The 21,949-nt window shown below is 45.4% G+C and overlaps 1 protein-coding gene across 1 annotated transcript in view; it reads right to left on the reverse strand.

Moving 5' to 3' along the window:
- Positions 1 to 3,791: 3,791 nt before the first annotated feature.
- Positions 3,792 to 21,949, reverse strand: part of Cab39l (calcium binding protein 39 like) — a 104,666-nt gene continuing 86,508 nt past the window's right edge. The window contains 7 exon segments of the mRNA XM_042054083.1: positions 3,792 to 3,872; positions 3,874 to 3,914; positions 3,917 to 3,958; positions 3,961 to 3,991; positions 13,265 to 13,378; positions 13,380 to 13,409; positions 19,942 to 20,007. Coding sequence (XP_041910017.1) covers positions 3,792 to 3,872; positions 3,874 to 3,914; positions 3,917 to 3,958; positions 3,961 to 3,991; positions 13,265 to 13,378; positions 13,380 to 13,409; positions 19,942 to 20,007 — 405 coding nt within the window.

The raw sequence follows: 21,949 nt of genomic DNA on the forward strand, positions 1-21,949 counted from the left end.
GCTGCCAGAAGCAGGCCGGCCAGCTGTGGGTGTGCCCTTATTTTTCCTCCCACACCCAAGGCAATACAGAGGCTCATTCATCCAAGCAGGGCAGGGCATAGCCATGTGAATGTCACACTCTGTGCCTGCAGAGACGGCAGAGGCTTTTTTTCCCTCACAGAGACAACTGTTTGCAGTTACAGCTTTGCCCTTCCTCTGAATCCCGGGTCACAGCGAGTCCCTGATCTGTGGTCAACTACTTGGACATGATGGCACTTAGGGGTTTGTTTGCTTTCTTTCTGCTGGTTTTGTTTGTTTGATAGGTTCTCATGTATCCCAGGCTGGTCTTGAACTTGCTATGTAGTTGAGGACGATGACTTTGATTCTTCTGCCTCTATCGCCTGAGTGGCAGCATGCCTGGTTTACGCAGTGATTGAACTCATGGTTTCAGGCTTGCTAGGTAAACGTACTAACAACTCAGTTACACCTCCTGCCTTGACATTCCCCTTTGGAGACAGGTCTGAGGATGCTGCCCAGGCTGGTCTGGAGTTCATGAGCTCAAACGATCCTCCTGCTTCGGCCTCTAGCTTAGTTAAGGCTGTAGGTGCAGACATGGCCTGTGGTTACCTCTTTTCTAAATGCTAACCCATTTTGTGTAGTGATGGGGTTTCCACATGGCTAGGATGACAATGTTGTATGTGCACAGGTCTGAGAGGGGCCCAGATGCATGGCTGTGAGCAGTTAGGACTTGACTGGTAGTGCTGGATCGGGTTTCTCTCTTGGGCCATGGGGGAAGGAAGGACTGCCTGGGAGGGAGGCTGAAGCATGGCCTAGTGGAGCCAGCCTGTCTTCCAAGATTCAGACTTTTGGGTCAGAGGTGGCCCTGATCCTGTGGCCTTGATCCTGCTGCTCTTTCTGAGGCTACGTGTTCCCTGCCAGGGGAGGTGCGGCTACGTCTGCATGGTCCAGCATAGGTAGGCTTAGCTCTGCTATGCTTCAATCATGGCAGACACACACAGACATTCTCCATACTTCAAAACTAAATCACACTCCTGTACATATCCTTCACTAGCCTTCCAAGGTCTTTATCCAACGGTGCGGGTGTGCTCTCATTACAATATCCAAAAACCTTCCTGAAGGAGTGCCAGTGAGCAGGTGTGGCTATTCACACCACACATGCAGGTAAGCAGGAAATGAACCCAAACACATAAAATGCTAACTGTCTCTGATACCGTAGTCGTCTACATATTGAAACAGTTCACGGTGGAGAGTATTAGGGAAGAGGAAGGAGAGCAGCAGGACGGGGAGGGGATGGAAGGTAAGGGTCATGAATAGACTCGAAGTCTATGATACACGCTTGAGGATGTCATAATTAAAATTAAGCCCATAATTTGACAGTGAATACACGCTAAAGAAAACAACTGTGGTGGTTTTGAATTCTGTTCCCTTCATATCCTAACCACCCCCTGGGACTTGTGGACTTTTCAGGTGCCACCGTGGCTACGGCAGCCAGCATGGCTAGTGATGGAGCCTTTGAGATGCTCACACATCATTCCCCAGAGGCACCGCAGGATGAGGAATGGCTGAGGCTTGGAGTCAAGAACATTTACGAGGGGCGTATGCTGCTTCCCAGCCTTTTCTCCAAGAACAGTCCTAACTTTGGGCAGATGCCTGGCTTTAGCCGAGAGCCTCATCCAAGAACATTGTGATCTCAATCCCCACTGGCTGCATTCCAGGACCCTGACACTGAGAACCTCCCAGGTCTCAGTAGGAGAACACCACATAGCTCCAACGCCATGACCTTTCTCAGGTCACTCTGCACGCCTGTGTGGTGTGTCCCACCCTAGGTCTGGAACATTCTTCTTAGGACTTCCACATCTGTTGATGGGAATGGCTCCTAACTGAGGAGGCAGCAACAGTGACTAGTGCTTGGTCATGGGATGCAGATAGGGTCTCTGTTGTGTTCAGTGTGGCCCTGGGGTACTTCTGGCCTGGGCCCTTTCCTGTTTGGAAACTGGACAAGAATCCAACCGCACCCGCACGAGTAAAGAGAGAGGAACAAGACCAACAGAGTGTGTGGCGCTTTTTATTTAGTCTTTAAGTTATGCTTCTTATTAAACGTGACCTTTTCCACACTCCGGTCTCACGGTGTGTGCGGTGACCTTTGTGTGCTCACGGCGTGAGTGAGCTCCATTGCCCTTACGGATTCAAACCAACACCCCGGCCACCTCACCGACTGTAGAGCATCTCAGGCGCTACAGTTTCCCACTGGGCAGGCACACAGCCTCGATAAAGGGATGCTGGGAGAGAGCCAATTCAAACGCAGAGAAAATACATGTTCTTAACTGAAATAAAATTAGCACATGGCCTTGTCTGTGTTCCATGATGCTACAGAAACACATTTAAAAAGCTTTTTTTAATCTCTTTTAATCAAATAAGCAAATCCAGAAAGGTCAAATTCTAAGGGTCTCTGTACTGCCAGGGAATATTATGAAAATAATCTGACCCCTGTGACTGGGGAATGCAGGTCACAGGGGCTGCACGGAAGCAACACACCTGAACCCTGGGCAGAAGTCAAAGGGCCCTGCCAGGGAGTGCTCGGGATGGAAAACCCACTAGAGGCATTCATTCTGGAGAACACATTCCCTTCCTGTCTCTGGGTGGAGACATATGTGGCCAAAGACAAGAAAGATGGCAGCTAAGCATCATGGGAACTCGGGCAATGGAGAGCAGACAAGCAATCGCAGCATCAGCGTCTGGGAAATACCACTTTCAAATTCCATTTCAGAGGTTTGAGGTCTGAAAGCAAATCATAGACTAAAATTAATTTCTCTTTCTATGCCTGTGGGGCACGGATGAGCGCCTCAGTTACTCTAGCACACAAGAGGGTGTCTGGGAGCAACACTTTCAGGATTTTTAGCTTCTCACGGAAGACATCGGTGGGCAATTACGGAGTGCAGTTTATTACAGAACAAACTGGACGAGAGAGAACCTTCGGTCATTTGAGAATTTTTTTATGCATGAATCACTTCCCCCTCTACTGATGAAAGCCTGCCACAGCCCTCTGGCCCCACAGTTTGCATCCACTATGACCCCCACCTCGCCAGTCACCACAATGCATTCTTCCCACGACAACAGATGCTAGTGAAATACCCCCACACTCACTGACCCTCCTGAGCGCACAGAGCAGTGGACTCTACAACCACCTGTCTGCATCTCTCCTCTGAAAGTCACACCCACGGATGCTCTCTGCCCCTGTGGCCCTCGCTGACCTCACCTGGTCCTCAGCCGCTCCCAGGCTAGCCATCTGGATCAGGCTTGGGACACAATGAGGGACAGTGAGCAGAAACTGAGCACTGTTCCTCTGGAAGCCAGGAGCCACTTACTGCAGCTAGGAGGTAGCAGGCAGAGATCAAAGTGTACACACATACAGCCCTGTCTTCTGTCTCTTTGGTGTCTGAAAAATCCTGTCTAAATGAATACACAAAGACAGGGTTCCCTCCCCGTTCTGTCCCAAGAGACACTTGTGGTCCTTCTACTTGGTGGCCTGGGTGATCCAGGTCCACCTCTGGAATTACACTTGCTTTGATCAATGTTTTAATATAATGGCTGATTCCATAGTAAGCAATCAGAGATTTGAGTTAAAAGGAATATATTATTTCTAGATTGATTTTTTTTTCCATTCAATGTTTTATAGTCCATCTTACCTGAACAATCAGCTGAGGAAAACAGGCACCATCCAAAGCCTCCCCAAGAATAGAACTGGTTTGAAACAAGCATTGTACACACTGGGCAAGGGAGACAAACAGCTGTCAGGCAGGGGGCCATCCTTCAGACGGGGCTGCTTTTTTCAAGTCTCGAATCTGTTTAATCAGGTAGTTCTTCTCGTCAGCCAAACTGCTCGTCATCTGTCCTTTCTTTCTGGAAGCTGCTCAGAATTCAATGAGTTTGGGCTGATTTTTTAATAGAATCTCCACATAGGCTGCGTTTTGTGAGGGCTGGCCACGAACACCTAAAACAGAAGGAAACATTTGAGCCATGTCTTTCTGGAATGATTCACACGCCAGTGGACAGGAACATGACTCAATAGTTTTGTTGCTTGTTTCCCCCGTCACCAGCCTTGGGGGCATCTGCGTCCCTCAGCAGGAGGAAGCAGCACAGGTCCCTGAGAAGGCCATGGTCTCCCTGGTCCTTATGTTCATGATGAGAAACAAGTCTCTAGCACTGCTACCCACAGTTACCCAATCCCTGGAAGGTCAGGGGCCCACAACAGGCCAGGAAGAGGCTCCTGAGACTTCTACCCAGCAGGTCCAGGGACATAAGGTGACAAGGCTTTGGCCTCCTGGTTACCACAAATGAAAATATGAGAAACAGCACTAGGCAGGCAAATCGTGGCTGTAAATGCCCTACATTCTGAAGAGAGCCAACTTCACACTTTAAGAAACAGGAAAGCCAGTGAATCGAAGCAATAATAAACAAAAAAGCGAAGACAGAGGAGAGAAATAACTAAAGCCAGAAACTGGCTCTTGAGATGATGAAGCACCTTGACAGGACTCTGCCTAGACTGTTAGGAGCTGATTCTGAAAGGTTAAACTTAGGAGTGGTGCACTGCTAGCAACTTGACCGAGACCAAAGCTAACGCCTAGTTCCTGGTCTCTGTGTGGAGGCCGCAGAGAGCACGAGGCCAGCGCTCCTGGCCCCTCCTCACCCAGTCCCTTACTCCAGCCCACAGGAAGACACTGCCGACATTTAAGGTGGGGCTTCCCACCTCAGGCAAAATGATCTAGGTAGTTCCTCACAGACGTGCCCAGAGCCTTGTCTCTTCCATTATTTAGGTCCTGTCGAGTAGACAAGCGATATTAACCACCACAGATAGCTAAGAAAGATATTTAAATTCCTCAAGAAATAGAAAATTTCAGCAAACCTATTATAAGAGATCAAGTCAGTAACCAAAACCCACAACAAAGAAAAAGCCCAGGCCAGCTGACTTTCACTGTTAAAATTTCTATCGAACATTTAAAGAAAAAAAATGAATGTAGTGTTTCTCAAATTCTTCAAAGAAGGAGGAGCATTCCTAGCCCATTCAATGAGGACAGCATGCCTTGACATAAAGCCAGACAAAACAAGGAAGAGAGCTCTCAAAGCCAATATCCTTATGAATGAAAAGGCAATTAACAGAGTCATACAGAGCACCAAGTGGAACGTAGTTCCCGTAAGACATCGAAACCACAGAGGTACTGTGTTCCCCATCCAGACTCATTTACAGCCCAACCCTCAGCACGGATGGTGTCATTTTCTATGGCAACATGAACGTTACAGATTCATTCATCAGCAGGCTCAGATGACATCATACTGGGTTAAGGGACCCAATGTCACGAACTGGTACAGGAATTTCAGATACAGAGGTGCATGGGCACAGAGAGGAATGGAAGTGATGTGCCCACGAGGAAAGACTGCTGGCAAGCACCAGAAGGTAGGAGAGAGGACGTAAGGATTCCTCCTCGAAGCCTTCCAAAAAATCGACCCCACTGGACTTGGACTTCTGGTCTGCAGAGTGGGAGTAGAATATATTCCGCTCTTTAGTACTCTGTCATGCCCTAGGAAGCTGATGTCTCACTGAGTGAAATGCAGGAAAACCACAACGCTCATCTCAATTATTTCAGAATTTGACAAAGTTCAAATACTTTTTCAATTTAAAAAAAATTAACAGAATAAAGCTTGGGGTCCTCACCTCACACCCTAAAACAAAAAATTATTCAAATGAACTAAAGGACTAAAATATAAGAGTACTAGGACATTTGGAGAAGACTACAGGACACAACTCGTGAACCCTACCCATCAGAGGAGCGGCAACTGAAGTTAACTCTTTCGCTATAAAGGACCCTGTTAGGAGGGTGGGAGAAAGTATCTGCAAGTCATAGATCTCACATCTGAACTATGTAACTCAACCAGGCACAATCTATCCACGGAGCAAAGAACTTGAGTAGAGCTTTCTCTAAAGAGGAATAACTGACCAGTAAATACCACAAGAAAAGAGATAGGGCAATGCAGGCCACACTGCCGTAGGGTGTACAGGCACATGAAATATAAAACAGGAAAACGGTGTGCCGAGCACAGGAGACACTGCAAACTGGAATGCACATAGTTGCGCTGCCACGGAAAAGTCTGGCATCTACCTGGTCAGCTAAGCAGCGAGTGACCGTGTGACCAAAGCATGCTGTCAACACAGGCAAAAGGAATGTCCAAATAACACCTGTGCTCAGTGGCTGACCGCGAGAGCAGTCACCAGCCAAGTGTTAACAGCCCGAGTACCCACCAACTGATGAATGATACCCACGCCATGGAGCCCTGCCATGGGCATCACAAGGAATAATGTGCTGAACAAGACACAACATGGATCTGACTCCAGGTACACAACTGTCAGGACAGGTGGATCCAGAGTGAAGAGCAGCCTGTGGCTTTCCAAGTGTAGCGGAGAGAAGGAATGGAGAGGCTGCCTAGTGCACAGGGTTCCCTTCTGGGGTGCTGGAACACCCTGACATAACCTGTGGGGGTGACAACTCTAAGCACTGAGCTCTGCCTTTCAAACAGTCAACATGTGAATTTTAAAAGACATGGCTTTTGCTACAATAAACTAAAATTGTTACTTACAGAAAAGGTGTTCCAGTCTTGTTTACACTGTCACACAAATGCCTGCTGTTCACACAATACCTGTGAGTATGGTAGGAATCACCAGTCACGCTCTGGTCTTTCTGGCTGACGTTTGTTTATAGGAGAGCTGCTGAAGTTCTCACTACAAACGGCCTGGAATTCTGTGGGAACTACAGAAATAACTCACAAAGCTCTACTTACAAAAGAGAGAGGACTAGCGCTCTGGACAAACCAGGCAGGCATGCCTGAGGAACTTCTAGAGCCACACCCTGGACCCAAACCTGCAGAAACGGTCAGGAGGCTTGCAAGCTTCATCATTGTCCCATATAGTTCTGCTGATGACTCCCGAGCCCCTCTGTTCAGAAGGCAGTTGGTCACTAGACTCTCCACATTGCCACTGTCCTGTCTAAGGCTTTAACTGGTGGGGTGGCAGGATCACAAGTTGACGTATAGGAGACCTCAGGGTGGAAACTCAATGCTGACTGATGTGTACAGAATAGCTGTTGGAGCTCCCATCCTAAAATACATGCGATTTTCAAAGTACCGCTAAACCAACGTAAACACATGAAAACTGCCTGTTGTGTTTTGGATTGCTGTCTCATGGCCTGTATCCTCAGTTTACATGACAGGTCTCAGAAATGTAATTATGGGAGTTTTTCAAGCACAGAGAAAAGGCAGTAGCCACATTCAATATTTAATTCAGGAAACAAAATATTTTATTCTTCATTTTAGATTTGACAGCTTCTTATGAATATTAAACCTTGCATACACCTTCACTGATCTCATCCAAATTTTTTTTCACCAGGAAGGATGGAGCTGATGAGGCACAGGAGGACTTTGTACATGTGACCACAGAGCTGCCCATGTACAAGTCCATTCCAAAGAAGTAAAAATAAAGTAGACCATTCTTACACACACACACACACACACACACCACGCACAGCACGCACGGCACGCACGCACACACACACACACGCACAGCACACAAACACGCGTGCGCGCGCACACACACACACACGCACACACACACGCACACACACAAACTGATCTTAGAGACAGCTAGCTGCTTCTGTTAAGAATGACTTGGCCAAGCTCTACAAGGGAGGTGCCCATAGCCATGGATGACGAGGCTTCCCTGAGCACAGACAGGAAGCGAGGGTGGCAGAGAGGCCAGCGGGCTGGGAACTGACACTGTTCTGTCATTGCGCTCCTCGTTGTGATGAGGAGAGCAACCAGGAAATGACACATGTAAATAAGCAGAGCAGCTCAGTGGCGGGGGGTTTCCATCCCAGCACCACAATAAACAATCTAACTCAGTCCTCTAAACTCCTCCACTCAGACAGATTCTCTATGAAGAAAGGCTTATGCAGTCTTTCAATCTTAAAGAAAACTGAGCTTGCATTTTTTTTTACCACTGGTCTGTACTCTGTTCTATCATTCTGCATTTTTATTGTTTTGTTTTGTTTTTGTGGTACCAGGGGTTGAAGGTGACACCTCACACATTATAGTCCAGCCGTCTGCCTTTAGTCACACATATGCCAGCCCTGTTTTACTTTTTGGGACATTGGTCAGGCTGCTCCTGAAAGCATTCTATAGCCCAGGCAGGTCTTGAACTCATGATCTTCCTGGTCAGCTGGAGCAGCAACTATTACAAGCCATTACAGACCTTCAACACAGAGTCTCTGTATACTCAAACTGGTCTCCACTTGAACAAAGCCAGGGCGGGCTCACTGGGAACTGGCTAGCTGACGTGTATGTGCCGTAGGCTCTCATCATTACAGGTCTGGGGTAGGGTGGGGTGGGGGAGAGACTGCTTGCTGTGCTCTCTAGGTGAGGCTTAGAGCACTGATACAGGCGATACAGGCGATGGCTACTGCTGGTGTCATGCCAGCGCTGTGCCACACGCAGGCAGATCGTGCCTTTGGTTTAAAGTGCTTGCTCTCGCCCACAGACAAGAGCAAGGAGAGGGAAAGGAGGTATAGGTCACAACACTCTTCTGTAAAACAGCTTCAAAAGCAAAGAGCAGGTCAAGGGAAAAGGAGTGCCTCTGACCTTCCTTCTGAAGTTTTCCAGCTTTCATTCATATTGTCCCCTTGGTGTCTCTAAGAATTTACTTACAGAGATATTGAATACATCAATTTGACTCATATAATCAAGCCTTGCAAGTCCTGTTGAATGGATATGAAGCTTTCTAATGACTTGCAAGCATTTACGGTTTTAAAGTTTTTAGAATCAATCATATCGACACATAATTCATATATCATGTAGTCTGTCCATTTAAAAAATATATTCCCAATGAATTCTAGTATGTTCATGGAATTGTGTGTCAACACATTCAACTTTAAGATACTTTTGTCACCCCAAAGAAGCCCTACACCCAGCAGCAGTCACATCTACTGTGCGCCCCCACCACCAACCTACCTCCTATCAACAAAGAGTCTACATCAATGACAATATGTAGCTCAGCACGGCGTTCCCATGACCTGCTCAATGCTGTGGCAGCAGTAGTTTTTCCCGCAAGCTTATTGTCAAAACATTACGGAGTTTCTGAGAAGGATTAAAGATGCCATTCCTGCTTACATACATTTGGCAGCACTCCCCACACAGTAATTGCTGACTACATTATTATTTATCTCCTTTCTTAATTGTCACCAAACCACATAGTTGTTTCCAAATACCCAGTGGCACACTAAAGCCCCACAGCTAGGAGATGAGGCTCAGTGGCAGAATGTATGCTAGTAAATGTGTCCTTGAACCTCCCACACTAACAGCTTCCTCAGCCACAAATGAGGGGTCCTCCACCTGCCTAACTTTAAGAGGGTGAGAGGCATGCTCCGCTGGGGAAAGCACTGACCAACACAGACGATGCAATGCTGGCACTAGGCCTTGATAGTAGGTATTCAGATACATCTTGGAGACCCACACAAACTGAGGGAAATAATGTAGGAGATGAGCCATCCATCTCAAATTATAATCAAAAGCAACCGAAATTTCTAGTGCTGACGTCTATTCAGTTGTAGAGTAATAGCTAAGCATGCAGGAGGTCCTGGGCTCAGTTTCCAGTACAGAGAAAAATGGTTATTTTCCTTATTCTGTATTACAGGTACTAAATATAGGCTTCACTTTTCTTTATTCTCCTAAAAATGGTTTGGGACGCTCTGAGAACTTCACACACCAGCAGAACCCTACTAAGCTGCACACTATACTTTCATGTTAGGAATTTCTTTTTTTAATTGAAAAATTTATAAAATATATTTTGAACTTGTTTTCCCCCTCCACCAATCTTCCCAGATCCTCTCTACCCGACTTTATACTTTTTGTTTCTCTTAAATCAATCCTCTCTCTCTCTCTCTCTCTCTCTCTGTCTCTCTCTGTCTGTTTCTCTTCTCTCTCTCCCACCCTCTCTCGCACACACGCACACACACACTGCAAAGAAAACCTTTTATGACTACTCTTAAGGGAAGCATGTTTAAATAGGAAAGAAGCAGCGTCTTGACTGCACGTTCTCATTTCCCTGCTCTGCTTGTGTTAATAACTGAATGGAGTCAAGCAACACCAAATGAGGACAGCGCAAAGACGAACACTCACTGTTTAAAAAGCATGCCTTGAACATTAAACCAGCAGTACTATAAACAGTTCGTGTGTTTTGAGGCAATCTTACTAGCTTCCTAGGGTGGCGCCAAACACCTGGACTCAGGCAAACTGTCCTGTCTCAGCCTTTGGAGGAGCTAAGACAGTCAGGTATGCACCACCACACCCAAATACACACGCCTTCAGGTACTGTTACAATATGGGATGTGTAGTAAATCATTGCCAGTCCTCAAGCTCACTTAGCCCAGGAATGTCCTTGGAAGCTGCTGCCAGCAGAGCAGGTGTTCTGGGGAAAGCTGTCCTCAAGGAAGTGAGTGATTCATGCTGGTTCTTCAGCAGCTGGACCTACGGTCTGGCATTCCTTCCAAAGCGACTGGTAGGGAAGCTACTCCCTGTCCAGAGGCGCTGTGGCACTAACTTTCAGCTGGACTGTCAGGCTGGCTTCTGTTTCCTGACGTTTTCAAATATGTGTCTGTTTGTGGTAACTGGGGGCCTGAGTCTTGTCACTGGCCATATCTGAGTCCCAGTGGCTTTAGGGGTCAGTCCATGCCATGGGCAAACCCCTCTCAATGTTTGGTGGGAAGTGTTATTGGGGGAAAACTGGGAAGGAATGGAGTGGGGAGAGGTGAGCTAACAGTGGCTCGAGTTCTTTTCTGGGACAGCAAGGACCCAAAGACTCAGGCCTCAGAGCCCAGTAACTTCGCTTTTAATTTAAGCACTTCATTTTCAAATAAGAAAGCAGGTGGATATGCCCATGCCTTCCACTGGCATTGGTGCACAGCCCAGACGGCTGCTCCTGACTCTCACCCCAGCACTTCCATGTTGCGGCTGCACAGTCCAGGTAGTGGAACCGGCAGTGTCGGCCTGTGGAGGCCTTCCCAGGAGCCCGCCCTGGATTCTGCAGCTCTACCGAGGACCCTTTGGGGAGGGGCAACTGTTCATAAGAATGGAAAAGGTCTGGGACTTTAGCTTTTCTAAATAGCAAAGCATTATTTTTGGGAAGTAAACAAGCCATACTTGAGTGAAAGAAAAAGCTGAGGTGCAGGGTTGGCCCAATTCTCACACACAAGTAAACAGTGGTCAACTATTTTTAAATGTTCCTACTCTGTCCACTAATTAGGGAATAAAATTTGGATTGTCCGAGGATGGGGAGCAGGCCATTTCTGGTTGGCGACACACTAAATCTTTCTATATTCATGCATTCTGAACAAAATGAGGCACAGAGTGCCTGGCACACAGCTTTCTGTGCTGTCATTCCTCAGGAGAGTCTGAGGCACGTCCGCCACTCTCTGCACTCGGGAGTTTTCCCGGAACCACAACGCTCACTCTTTGTTTCGCTGTGTGTTTACTGTTCAGGAGACAGTGCTAACACAGAGAAGAGTGTAGCGTAAGATGTCACACAAGCTGTACATCGCCAGCCTGGCCTGCTTCCAACCACAGTGCAACTGCTGGACACCTCCCCTGTCCCCCCACTCCTTTCCTCTGTGCCTCTCCATTTCTCAAACACACGCTATAAGACTGTGCCTGCAAATGTATAAATCTAGACAGAGTCAAGTTTTCAAATTAAAAAAAAAATCAGCTTGTCAATTGTGGGAAATAAATAAAATTTTAAGTTAATATTTAATTATTCTAGTTGGCTTCTTGGAAAATATCTGGTAGCAGAAATACTAAGTTTCTAACTTGTCAAAGCGACTACAGCCTTATAAACTGCTGTGCTCTCCACTAAAAGACAAAGAACTCTGTCCTGGATATACACTTTTAAGACCAAAAATTCTTGGAGCTCGCTGAGCTTTTTATGTCCTACTCTACACATCAACTTTGAGAAACAACCTGAAACTGGCAAAAGCTGGCCAGATGCAGGGTGTGAACTGCAGCACACCTTCCAGCAGTGAGAAATGGAACTAGTTATGCCACCACTCAGGCCCATTCACACCAGAATAAAAATGCCTGGTGACTAAGGAGGATGCCTGCTGTTCCGACACGACACATGGCACAAAACGTTCACGGATGGCACAGCATGATGTGATGAGCTAGGATGTATTAGGGGGATAATGTCAATACAGCCGAAGGAAATATGTCCACAGTAGTTAGGAGTACGGGATTACAAACTAACTTTTACCTTCTATCTGTATATATTTAAGTTTATTATCTAAAACTTCCAGGAGATAGTTTTATTACTCAATGTTAGAAAAAAAGACCCCCATTTCTAAAGGAGTAACAAACGAGCCCTGGGAGCTGGGTGCCAGCCTCAAGACATCCCCATGGGGTCAGAGAGGAGACTGGCGAAGGCAGAAGGCAGCACTTAGGTCTTCCATTCTAGCTAATCTCGGATCACACTTGCAGTAATGTGGGGAAAATAAGTCTTTCTTTTTTAAACATTACTTTTATTATTTTTAATTATGTATAGGTATGTGGTGTCTGCATATGGGCATGTTCATATGACTGCAGGTGCCTTCAGAGACCAGAGGCATGAAATCCCCTGGACCTGGAATTACAGATGGCAGTGAGCAACCACATATGGGTACTGGATCTGACTTTGGTCCTCTGAAGAGCAGCCCGTGCTCTAACCTATGAGCCATCTCTCCGGCCCTATGAGGGAAGCACTGAGCTGCTAAGTATGGTGGGCGGAGCCACAAAGCTTGGCCTTGCTGAGTTTCCCATCTTCTTGGCTTCTAGTGAACACTAAAAAGGCCTTTAACCAGGCAGGTCAAACATCATTTACTTTTCAGTGGATTTTAATTTGAAAACAACTGCTTATCTTACTGCACGATACTGGAAGGCAGACCCTCTGCAGTTAGGTCAGCTTGCTGCAGATGTCAAACTTCTCTAAAGTTATATGTAAAGACCAGAGGCAATCTTAATTTGCCCAGTTGTGGCTAGAACTGAGCAATGGTTTTCTGCAATTAGATTAGTGGAAGAATATAATCTAAATTTGCAAAACAAAAAGAATTATCTAATTTTCTCCCAAGTAAAGTAAAGGAAAAAGCAGATACTTTGCCATTTCACAGCTGAAGAAAAACACAGTCAGGTATCAGCTCTTTACCTTAAAGACATGGAAGGCTTCAAACTGGATTTTGGGACTTTTGTCTCGCAGGAGATTCATCATCAGTTTCAGGTTCTCTGGCTTGCTGATGTACTTGGTCATAATGGCAAAATTTGTGGCGGTCCAGGATTAGCTCGCCTAGCAGCTGCAAGACACAAAAGCCAAAGCCGTTATTCGACTCTTCAAATATAGCTCACCAGGATGGAATCAAAACCCAAGGCTGGCGTGAAGAGTCGTGAAACAGCGTAAATGACAGGTGTGTGCCAGGCACAGCAAGCGCCTGCTGCAGCCCCAGCTACTCGGGAGGTGGAGGGCAGGAAGAGCACTTGAGCCCGTGAGCTGCAGACCAGTAAGCACAGTGGGGACCCTATCTCAAACAAACACAAACACATAACCAAAACAACCAAACCAAGAGATAAAGAAACAACAATCAACCAGTCAGGCCTGAAAATGGTATTGTTGCTATTTCGATAAGCTTCGTATGGCTTGGCTACGAAATTATTATTATTATTGATTGCTAGTTCTTGAAGCAGTTTTTCAGTCCCTCACTGCTCAAGCATACTAAGAGACAGCCTGATCCACATCTGCGTCCATCACCTTGCTTCCCAGCCATGTACTGCTCTAGGGAACAACAAGTAACAAAACTGATAGCAAAACGAACGCACTTTCTGGTTTGCTGAAAGGCTTTCATGTTAAGGAAGTCTTATTTTATCTTGACTTAATTTTGTAAAAAAAATCAGATGTCCTTTTATTTTATGTGTAAGTGTTTTGCCTGATTGTATGCATATGTAGTGTATATATGAGTGGTGCCTAGAGATCAGAGGAGGGGTGCTGAATCTGTCTGCCTCTGCTGAGGTAGTGGTGTTAGGGGTGTGTCACCACAGCCTGGTGCAATATATGTTTTTAAAACCACTGACTTTTATTAATAAAACCTGACCCAAGGCCAAAAATAAGCAAATATTGTATCCTGAATCTATATGAGACGTTCTCATTCCAAGCCACCCCTGAGAGGGAGACAAGAGTGTCGCCTTCCTGAACTAATTTAGGGCAAAGGGCTCTTCAGCCTTCAAGATAAAGCAGCCCTGACAGTCAAGCTAGCAACTGCTTTCCAGCACTAAAGCTATCTACCTTTCTACCCGGCACACACAGGAAAACAACCGTGACACAAAATGATACAAGTAGCAAGGGGGATCTCTAACCACGTGGCTTTATTTCATTTTATCTCTAACTGTGTGGCTCTGTTTCTTTCTCTGCTCTCCCATTCTATGAGTCCACGTGTCTGTTGTCATTATGATAGCTCTTCAGAATAACTTGGAATCTGGTACGATGATTCCTCTGGCTTCCTTCCTCTTACTCGGGCTATTCTTTAGCTTTGGCTACCTGGGATCTTTGGTGAGTCTATACAGAGTGTATTCTTCTATTCGGTACATAATGAAGAAAATATGATATACATATACAATTGATTTTTTTGAGAAATGTTTCACATAGCCCAGGCTGCTTAGAACATACTACGTTAGTTAGTTAGGATGACCTTGAAAATTCTGATCTACCTCCCTAGTGTTAGGATCACAGGCGTGTGTCATAACATCTGGATTATGTGTTTTTGGTGACTGAATCCAGAGTTTTGTGCACATTAAGCAAAGATTCTACCAACTGAACTACAAAATCCCCCCTACGGTGGAGTTTCATTTAGTCATAAAGAAGAATGAAGTAAGTTGTTAACAACTGGAGATCTCCACACTAGGCAAAACAGATCAGAAAGACAAAAATCACCTGTTTTCTCCCATTTATACAGACACATAAAATCACCTGTATGCACATATGCTATGCAGATGAAAAGTCAAGAATGGGGAAAATGAGGGGATTAGAGGAAGGAGAGAGAAAATGAGTATGTTCAAAGTGTATGATATACTGGTATGTAAATTAATCTTTATTAAGCCCCCATACTACATACAATAAGTATACTATAAAAATTTTTCCATAAAAATTTACACACCGATTCTTCAAGTATGGATTTGTTGAGGTTCCATTTATGACTTCAATTGGATTAAGTCACTCCAATTTTATTTTCTGCTCATACAAGCTTACAACTTTAGCCAGGTGTGTGTGGTGCACTTAAAAATCCCAGCTGTGGAGACAGGAAACAAGTTCAAGGCCAGCCTAAGCTCCGTGAGGAAACCCTGTCTTGAAAAACGAAGGGTGGGAGTACAGCTAGGTGGGGGAGCACTCGCACAGCACGCTCATGGCCCTGTGTCTCCAGATACACAAAATATCTATGACCTTGAGCTCAATGTGTTCCAAAAACCACTATTACTAGCTTTCCTTAAAATAAGCATGTTCAGGAATGCATTTTTTAATTGAGCATGCTCAGTAGTAACCCCACTCCTAAAGTGATTTCCTACATGGATATTCATGAATATGCGTAGCTTATATCTCTAACCCAACATTACTTTGGAATGACTCCCGTGTTCTCCTAAGTGCTGCAGGGCAATAAATATTTCTCTATTCTTCTATTTGGGGGGCCATGCTTATTCAAGCTTTGTGTTAATTAACATGTGAACAATATGTTTAGTTTTTTAAAGTCTTTTGGCCATTAGCTGTCAATCTACGTGAATTAGTGGTGACAAGGGCAATGGTGGGCACTGCAGTGCCACACAACACATCACAAAGCAGCATTGTTCTAAGGAAATGGAACACATCCGCATTTTACTTAATCATGTAGCTAGTGTGATTAAGAGGTTCTCCTCCAAAATGTGCTGTTTTAATGAAATTGACCAAAGCGCCAAAAAAGTCCACCAAGCTTCTTTTTAATTACAATCTTTCTTGCTAGTAATTAAATGCCAGGCTTCTGAAGAAGGTCAGAAATAAGTTCCTAAGCTCCAGCACACGAGGGAAAGGAATCTCTCTCTTAATTACTTTTTCTTGGCTCCTGAGTCTAAGCATCCCGAGACCAAGAAAGTCCAGGAAGCTTTAGAACATGGTTGACGGAAGGCAGCGGGTAGCCAACGCTTTGGAACCAGAAAGTGACTTAGCACTTCAGCCTGTTTATATGATGAAGCTGTTTGCCCCTGCAACTATCTCACTTCTAGGGGACATCACAGACACAACCTACAGGGACCGTATTTGTAAATGTGGTTACTGGGACAGCAGCTACTGTGACCATACATCTAGTTCCTCAAAGGAAAAATCACGCTGGCATCAGCAGAGCTCCCCAGAGTAGCGCTTTTCTCTGAGAGGGGAGCCAGCAACGCTGAGAAAGCTTGACGCTGACATGTGGACCAGTTCAGTCCACCGCGCTTCGGCTCCCTTGCAAGGGTGGCAGACGCGGCACTTTTTCAGCAGCATCCCTGCACACTGAAGCCAACTTGCCTTGAAGGACCCTTTCCTAGCTCTGCATTTTGACACACACTTTGGTCTGCTCCTCCCCGTCCCATCCAGGCAATGTTCTACTTTACCATGTGTGTCCGCCAAATTTGAGATACCTGGTCTAGAAAGGAATTCGGACAAGAAAAGCAAGTCTCGGGAGATTAATGAAGAACAGCAAACAATACTCTTGGGTACACAGGAGCATTTGTAAATCAGTAGGAAAGGGAGAGTTACAGGTGTTTCTGAACTAGGTACAAAAGTCTGCTCCAGGCCTGAAGTGGACGTCTGAGCAGGGGAAGGGCACTGAGGCAACAAGTACAGAGAACTTCTTGCCCACTCTGCTGTCCATCACTCTGTTGGAAGGAGGCCACTAGTTGGTTCCTGGCTGCTTAGCCCTGAAATAATCACATAGAAACTGTATTAATTAAATCACTGCTTGTCCCATTAGCTCTAGCTTCTTATTGGCTAACTCTTATATATGAATTTAACCTATTTTTATTAATCTGTGTATTGCCACATGACGGTGGCTTACCGGGTAAAGTCCTGGCATCTGTCTGCGGTGGGGCTACATGATTCTCTCTTGATTCCGCCTTCCTTCTCCCAGCATTCAGTTTAGTTTTCCCCACCTACCTCTGGTCTACCCTATCAGGCCAAGCCAGTTTTCTTTATTCATTAATGGTAACCACAGCATACGGGGGGAATCCCACATCATCACTCAGGTGCTGGATGGGTAGGTTCTACTCTTGGGTGCAGATGTGCACTGTTGGAACCAGTCTCTTAAGCCCTCCAATCCTAGCTTTACCAACAGAACATTGTTGGAGCCATCCGGAGACTGAACTCTGAGGAAGGTGAATTCTAGGGTTAATGACTAGCAATATTTACTTAAGAATTAGTTTGATTAATTGAACAAATACCTATAGTTCATACTTCTGGGCAGGGATGTAGCTCAGTGGTGCTTGTTGACCCAGGCCCTTGGGTTCCACCCCATACTATAAAAAATTAACAAATAAACAAGCCAGTATGTTCTTACAACAAGTAAGGCTCTGTTCTAACCTATTAAAATAAATACGGACAGGAAAAGAGGACAAGATGGGGAAAAGCCAGCTGGAGAAAAGAAATGGAGAGGTGGGTGGGGAGACAATCTGCTAGAAAGAAAGGGCAAGACAGGCTAGAGGGAGAGCTTTCTGACTGGGCCTGAGGTCTCAGAGACAGGAAAAGTTTGGTCTGGTTTCTGGTGATTGCTGAAAATGGTTTGAGGATAAAATTTTAAGACCAGAACTAAAGTTCAAAGACCCTCATCTTTCCTCTTTTAATTTGGTTCAATCACTTAGTGTCACAAAAACTCTACTTTGGCTCAGTATCTGTCAGACTCACATAGAAAACAGGGACTTGAGGCTGAGCAATTTGGGAGGCAGAGGCAGGCGGATCTCTGTAAATTCGAGGCCAGTTTCGAGGCCAGTCTGGTCTACAAAGCAAGTTCCAGGACAGCAGAGTTACACAGTGAAACCCTGTCTCAACAAACAAACAAAGAGGGACTTGGGAAATATCAGAGGCAGTGGTTCTCACCCTTCCTATGATGCTGTGACTCTTTAATACAGTTCTTCATGTCATGGTGACCCCCAACCATAAAATTATTCTCCCTCATATTTCATAACTGTATATTTGTTACTGTTATGAATCACAGTGTAGGTTTCTGACATGCGAACCCCATGAGAGGTCTGTTCAGCTCCCAAAGGGGCTGTGATCACAGGCTGAGAACCACTGCTCCGAGTCAGCTCTCAAGCTGGTCTTAGGGTACTCTCATCTTTCTTTACTATTCCAGTGGCCCCTCCCCTCCAGCGCCTCTCTCCTATAGTTCCTTGGCTGTCCTTCTGCCCCTTATATAGATCTAAAGCTATGACAGTGGGGCACATCTTAATTTTCTTGCTAATTAAATTTGCTCTGTGACAATTCTGTGTGTGATACATTCCTGATGCTTTTAGCCCCTACTCTCATCTCCCTCCTATTAAGCCCCATTCATCCCCACAAGTTCTTTTCCACATTCAGATGTTTCTGTTTAACCAGGGCCATTGATGAGAGCACAGGTTTGGAGCTATCCAGTGGAGCTCACAACTAAACACAAAGATTCCTCGTCTCAGAACTTTCAGTAGTGGCAGTTAAGCAGGGGGCTTCAGCACTTCTCTGGACATAGTACAACACAGTTTTGAGGTCACCGCTCTGCCTAAGGTCAGTTCCTTGGCCTCAATATGAGGAGCTCCGGAACAGGACGAAGTTTCTCTAAATGGATCACCTTTCATTGATTTCTATGCAAGGGGACCTCAATAACAAGTGCTGAATGATTGGCTGAAAACTGATGTCAACTAAGTCAGAAGCTGGGACAGTGACAGCATGAATACAGGGAAACACAGCGTGACTAACGCAAACCACAGGAGAAGAAATGTAGAAGTCTTACAAAACAGATTTAGCTCATTACCTTACTTTAAAATTGCATCGAATATTGAGAATATATGCGCTGCCTGTCCTGTGGCCACCACACCATCCTGACACCCCAAGTGAGCTGCGCAGCAGTTAGAAGGTTTACAACCTGCACGGCTGGTTTAGGATTACTAGCTGTTAAGAAGGGTTCCGACAATGCAATGCGGTTGGCAAAAGCATTTCAGGAAAATAGTTACAACCCTGGGGGGGAGAAATGCTTCCCCTAACATAGAAGCCCCATGACATTTCAACGCTATAAGCCTGTATCATAGCTGTTCCCATGCAAAAACATTAGGTTTATCATCTCCAAACTAAAACATTGAGGAGAATTTAAACATTGGTGTTTTGTGTGCTATACTGTGGAATTGCCACTTTTTTGAGTGTCCTGCACAGAGATGCAACAGAAGCACTGGATTGGTTCATTCTGAAGTTTCTGTTGTAAGGTACACTGGTGTGATTTCTAGGGGCTTTACTGGGTTGTCCTGATAGTCACCCCATCCCAGTCACTGTGGCCAGCTTCTTTCTCTACATCTCTAAAATATTCTCAGGGGAGAACTGTGTGGTTCTGCTTAAGTCAGTTTAGGTTTGGTCATCTTAGTGAAATATTCCACATCTGACTTCAGCATATACTTATCATTCATGTTGTTGCTTCCAAAGTATCTGAAGTAGGACGCTTCCATTATTTTGCGGCAAAGCTCAATCAGAGCATAAAGCATAATCACTGAATTACTTCTCAAACTGAAGGACCCTGATTTTTCTGTATTTATTTCTGCAGAGTAGACACTGTTTGCAAGCAAGATGGCAGCTTACAAGGACTTAAGGAAATCTGTTATTACCTTTAAAGATTGTCTCTTAGTCACGTAATTCTCTGACTGCAGCAGTTTCTCATACTCTTCAAAGACCTAAGAAGAAGAAAGGAAGTCCGTAAGAGCAGCAGTGTGTCCTCTGCAGCAGGAGTGCGCTCCCTCCTCCAGAGATCCTCAGACCCAGCCCCACCACTGCTGCACACAGAGGGCTCAGCAGCTCACTCCTCATCTGGACACAGGCCCAGGACAGGGAGCTGAAGGCATATGGGATCCATGCTGACCATTAGTTCTACAAACCAGAAATTCAGTTGAAAGATGGAATAATTTTGAATCCTCTAACTCTATTAAAAGCTTCAAGATAACACATTTTAAAGAAATCTGTTTCTGTAGAGTGGAGGCTGCAGGTCCACACTTTGGGAAAAGAGTAAACTATACTTAGGGCTTGCTTAGGACTGTCAAATCCATAATGTCAACAGGAGTCAACAGGTGAGGCTTGGGTGACCATTGCTAGGTAACGACCATGTCACTCCTATTGGCCTGTGTGAACTTTCGCCATTCTCACAAGAAGCCATGACCCCGGGACATGGATCTTCCTGCCTCTCAATGTAGTCATTGGTCACAGGCTAGAGCCTTTGGGAGCACAGAGCACAGCAGCTGGGGAAGCTTGTTATCCACTTCCCTCCATTTGTGGGCGCATCATTCAGAGAACATTATAGCTGGAGGAGCAAACAACCAGAAGCAAAAAACCTAAGGGACAGAGAGGGACAGGACAGCCTCAGGGGGCTGAGTCACAGGCTTATGTGAACACCCATCAAAACTTTTGATTTAGAATTGAAAAGTACAAGTATGTAGCTCAGATTAAAATCATGACACTATTCTATTTCATAAGACATTTTGTTCTCTTGAACGCAGGGAAAATATTATAGCTCAGCTGCAGAGGTTCTCCCTAAAAACCCATGTATTGAAAATCTGGCCCCCAGCTTGTGATGCTATTAAGAATGATTAATAATAAGAGTGTTAGTTTCTTCAACAGACTAATTCCTTGATGAAGTCATTGTTGAATGGATTTTTAGGAGCGGAGAGATACGCCTCCAAGGGTCATGATCTATCTTTCTCTATGTTTGTGTGTGTGCAGTGTACATGTATACATGTTCACACTGATGGCTGTCTTTTTTGATTACTCTACAGTATATACTGAGACACGGTATTTTATTGAACCAAGAGTTCACCAATTCAGCTAGTGGCTAGTCCGCTTGTTCCAAGGATCATCTGTTCATCTGTTTCTGTCTCCTATGCACTGAGATTGCTGGGGTTCCGCTCTGCCCATCTGAGTTTTTAAGTGGGTTCTGGGGACCCAAACTCCAGTCCTCATGTTAAACCTGCTGAGTCATCTCCTCCAACCCCAAGGGCATGCTTTTGAAGGGTGCATTTTGTCTCTGGACTCTTCCTCTGACTCCTGGCTGCCACAGGGTGAGCATCTTTCCATTGCCACATGCTTTCCACCGTGAAGCTCTGACCCACAGAGTCCAGTAACAGAGCCAAGTGACCATGGACTGAAACCATATTCCAAAATAAACTAAGTTATTCTTCTTATATTCTGTGACAGCAACAAAAAGAAGACCAACACTTGACATTTTATAGATTAATATAGTCACCAGGCAAATTATGTTCACTGTGAATCTAAAATCTAAATACAGTGGAGCCAGAGTCCTCCCGGTTCTTTCCCACTGTCTCTCTCAGCCTTTCCTTTGGTCCATCTCCATTTCCTCGTGACACCCACCTACTGCAGAAACATTTTCTACCACAGCCACCATATATATGGGGCTAGGACTCAGGGTGGGGTAACAACAACCAAACAGGGGAACACCCATCCAAAACAGACAAGATTGGATATCTATGCTGAACACACTTCCTTCCAATGGGCAATCTGAACCCAGAGCCATAGGTCTCTAGAACTGCAAATTTCTGGCTTCGAAGGACACAGGCCTTTATTTCTCAGGTCTTAGAACTAGAAGTCTCTGAGACTGCCAGCTCAGGC

This window comes from Arvicola amphibius, chromosome 13 (assembly GCF_903992535.2).
Source record: "Arvicola amphibius chromosome 13, mArvAmp1.2, whole genome shotgun sequence".
NCBI classification, from domain to species: Eukaryota; Metazoa; Chordata; class Mammalia; order Rodentia; family Cricetidae; genus Arvicola; species Arvicola amphibius.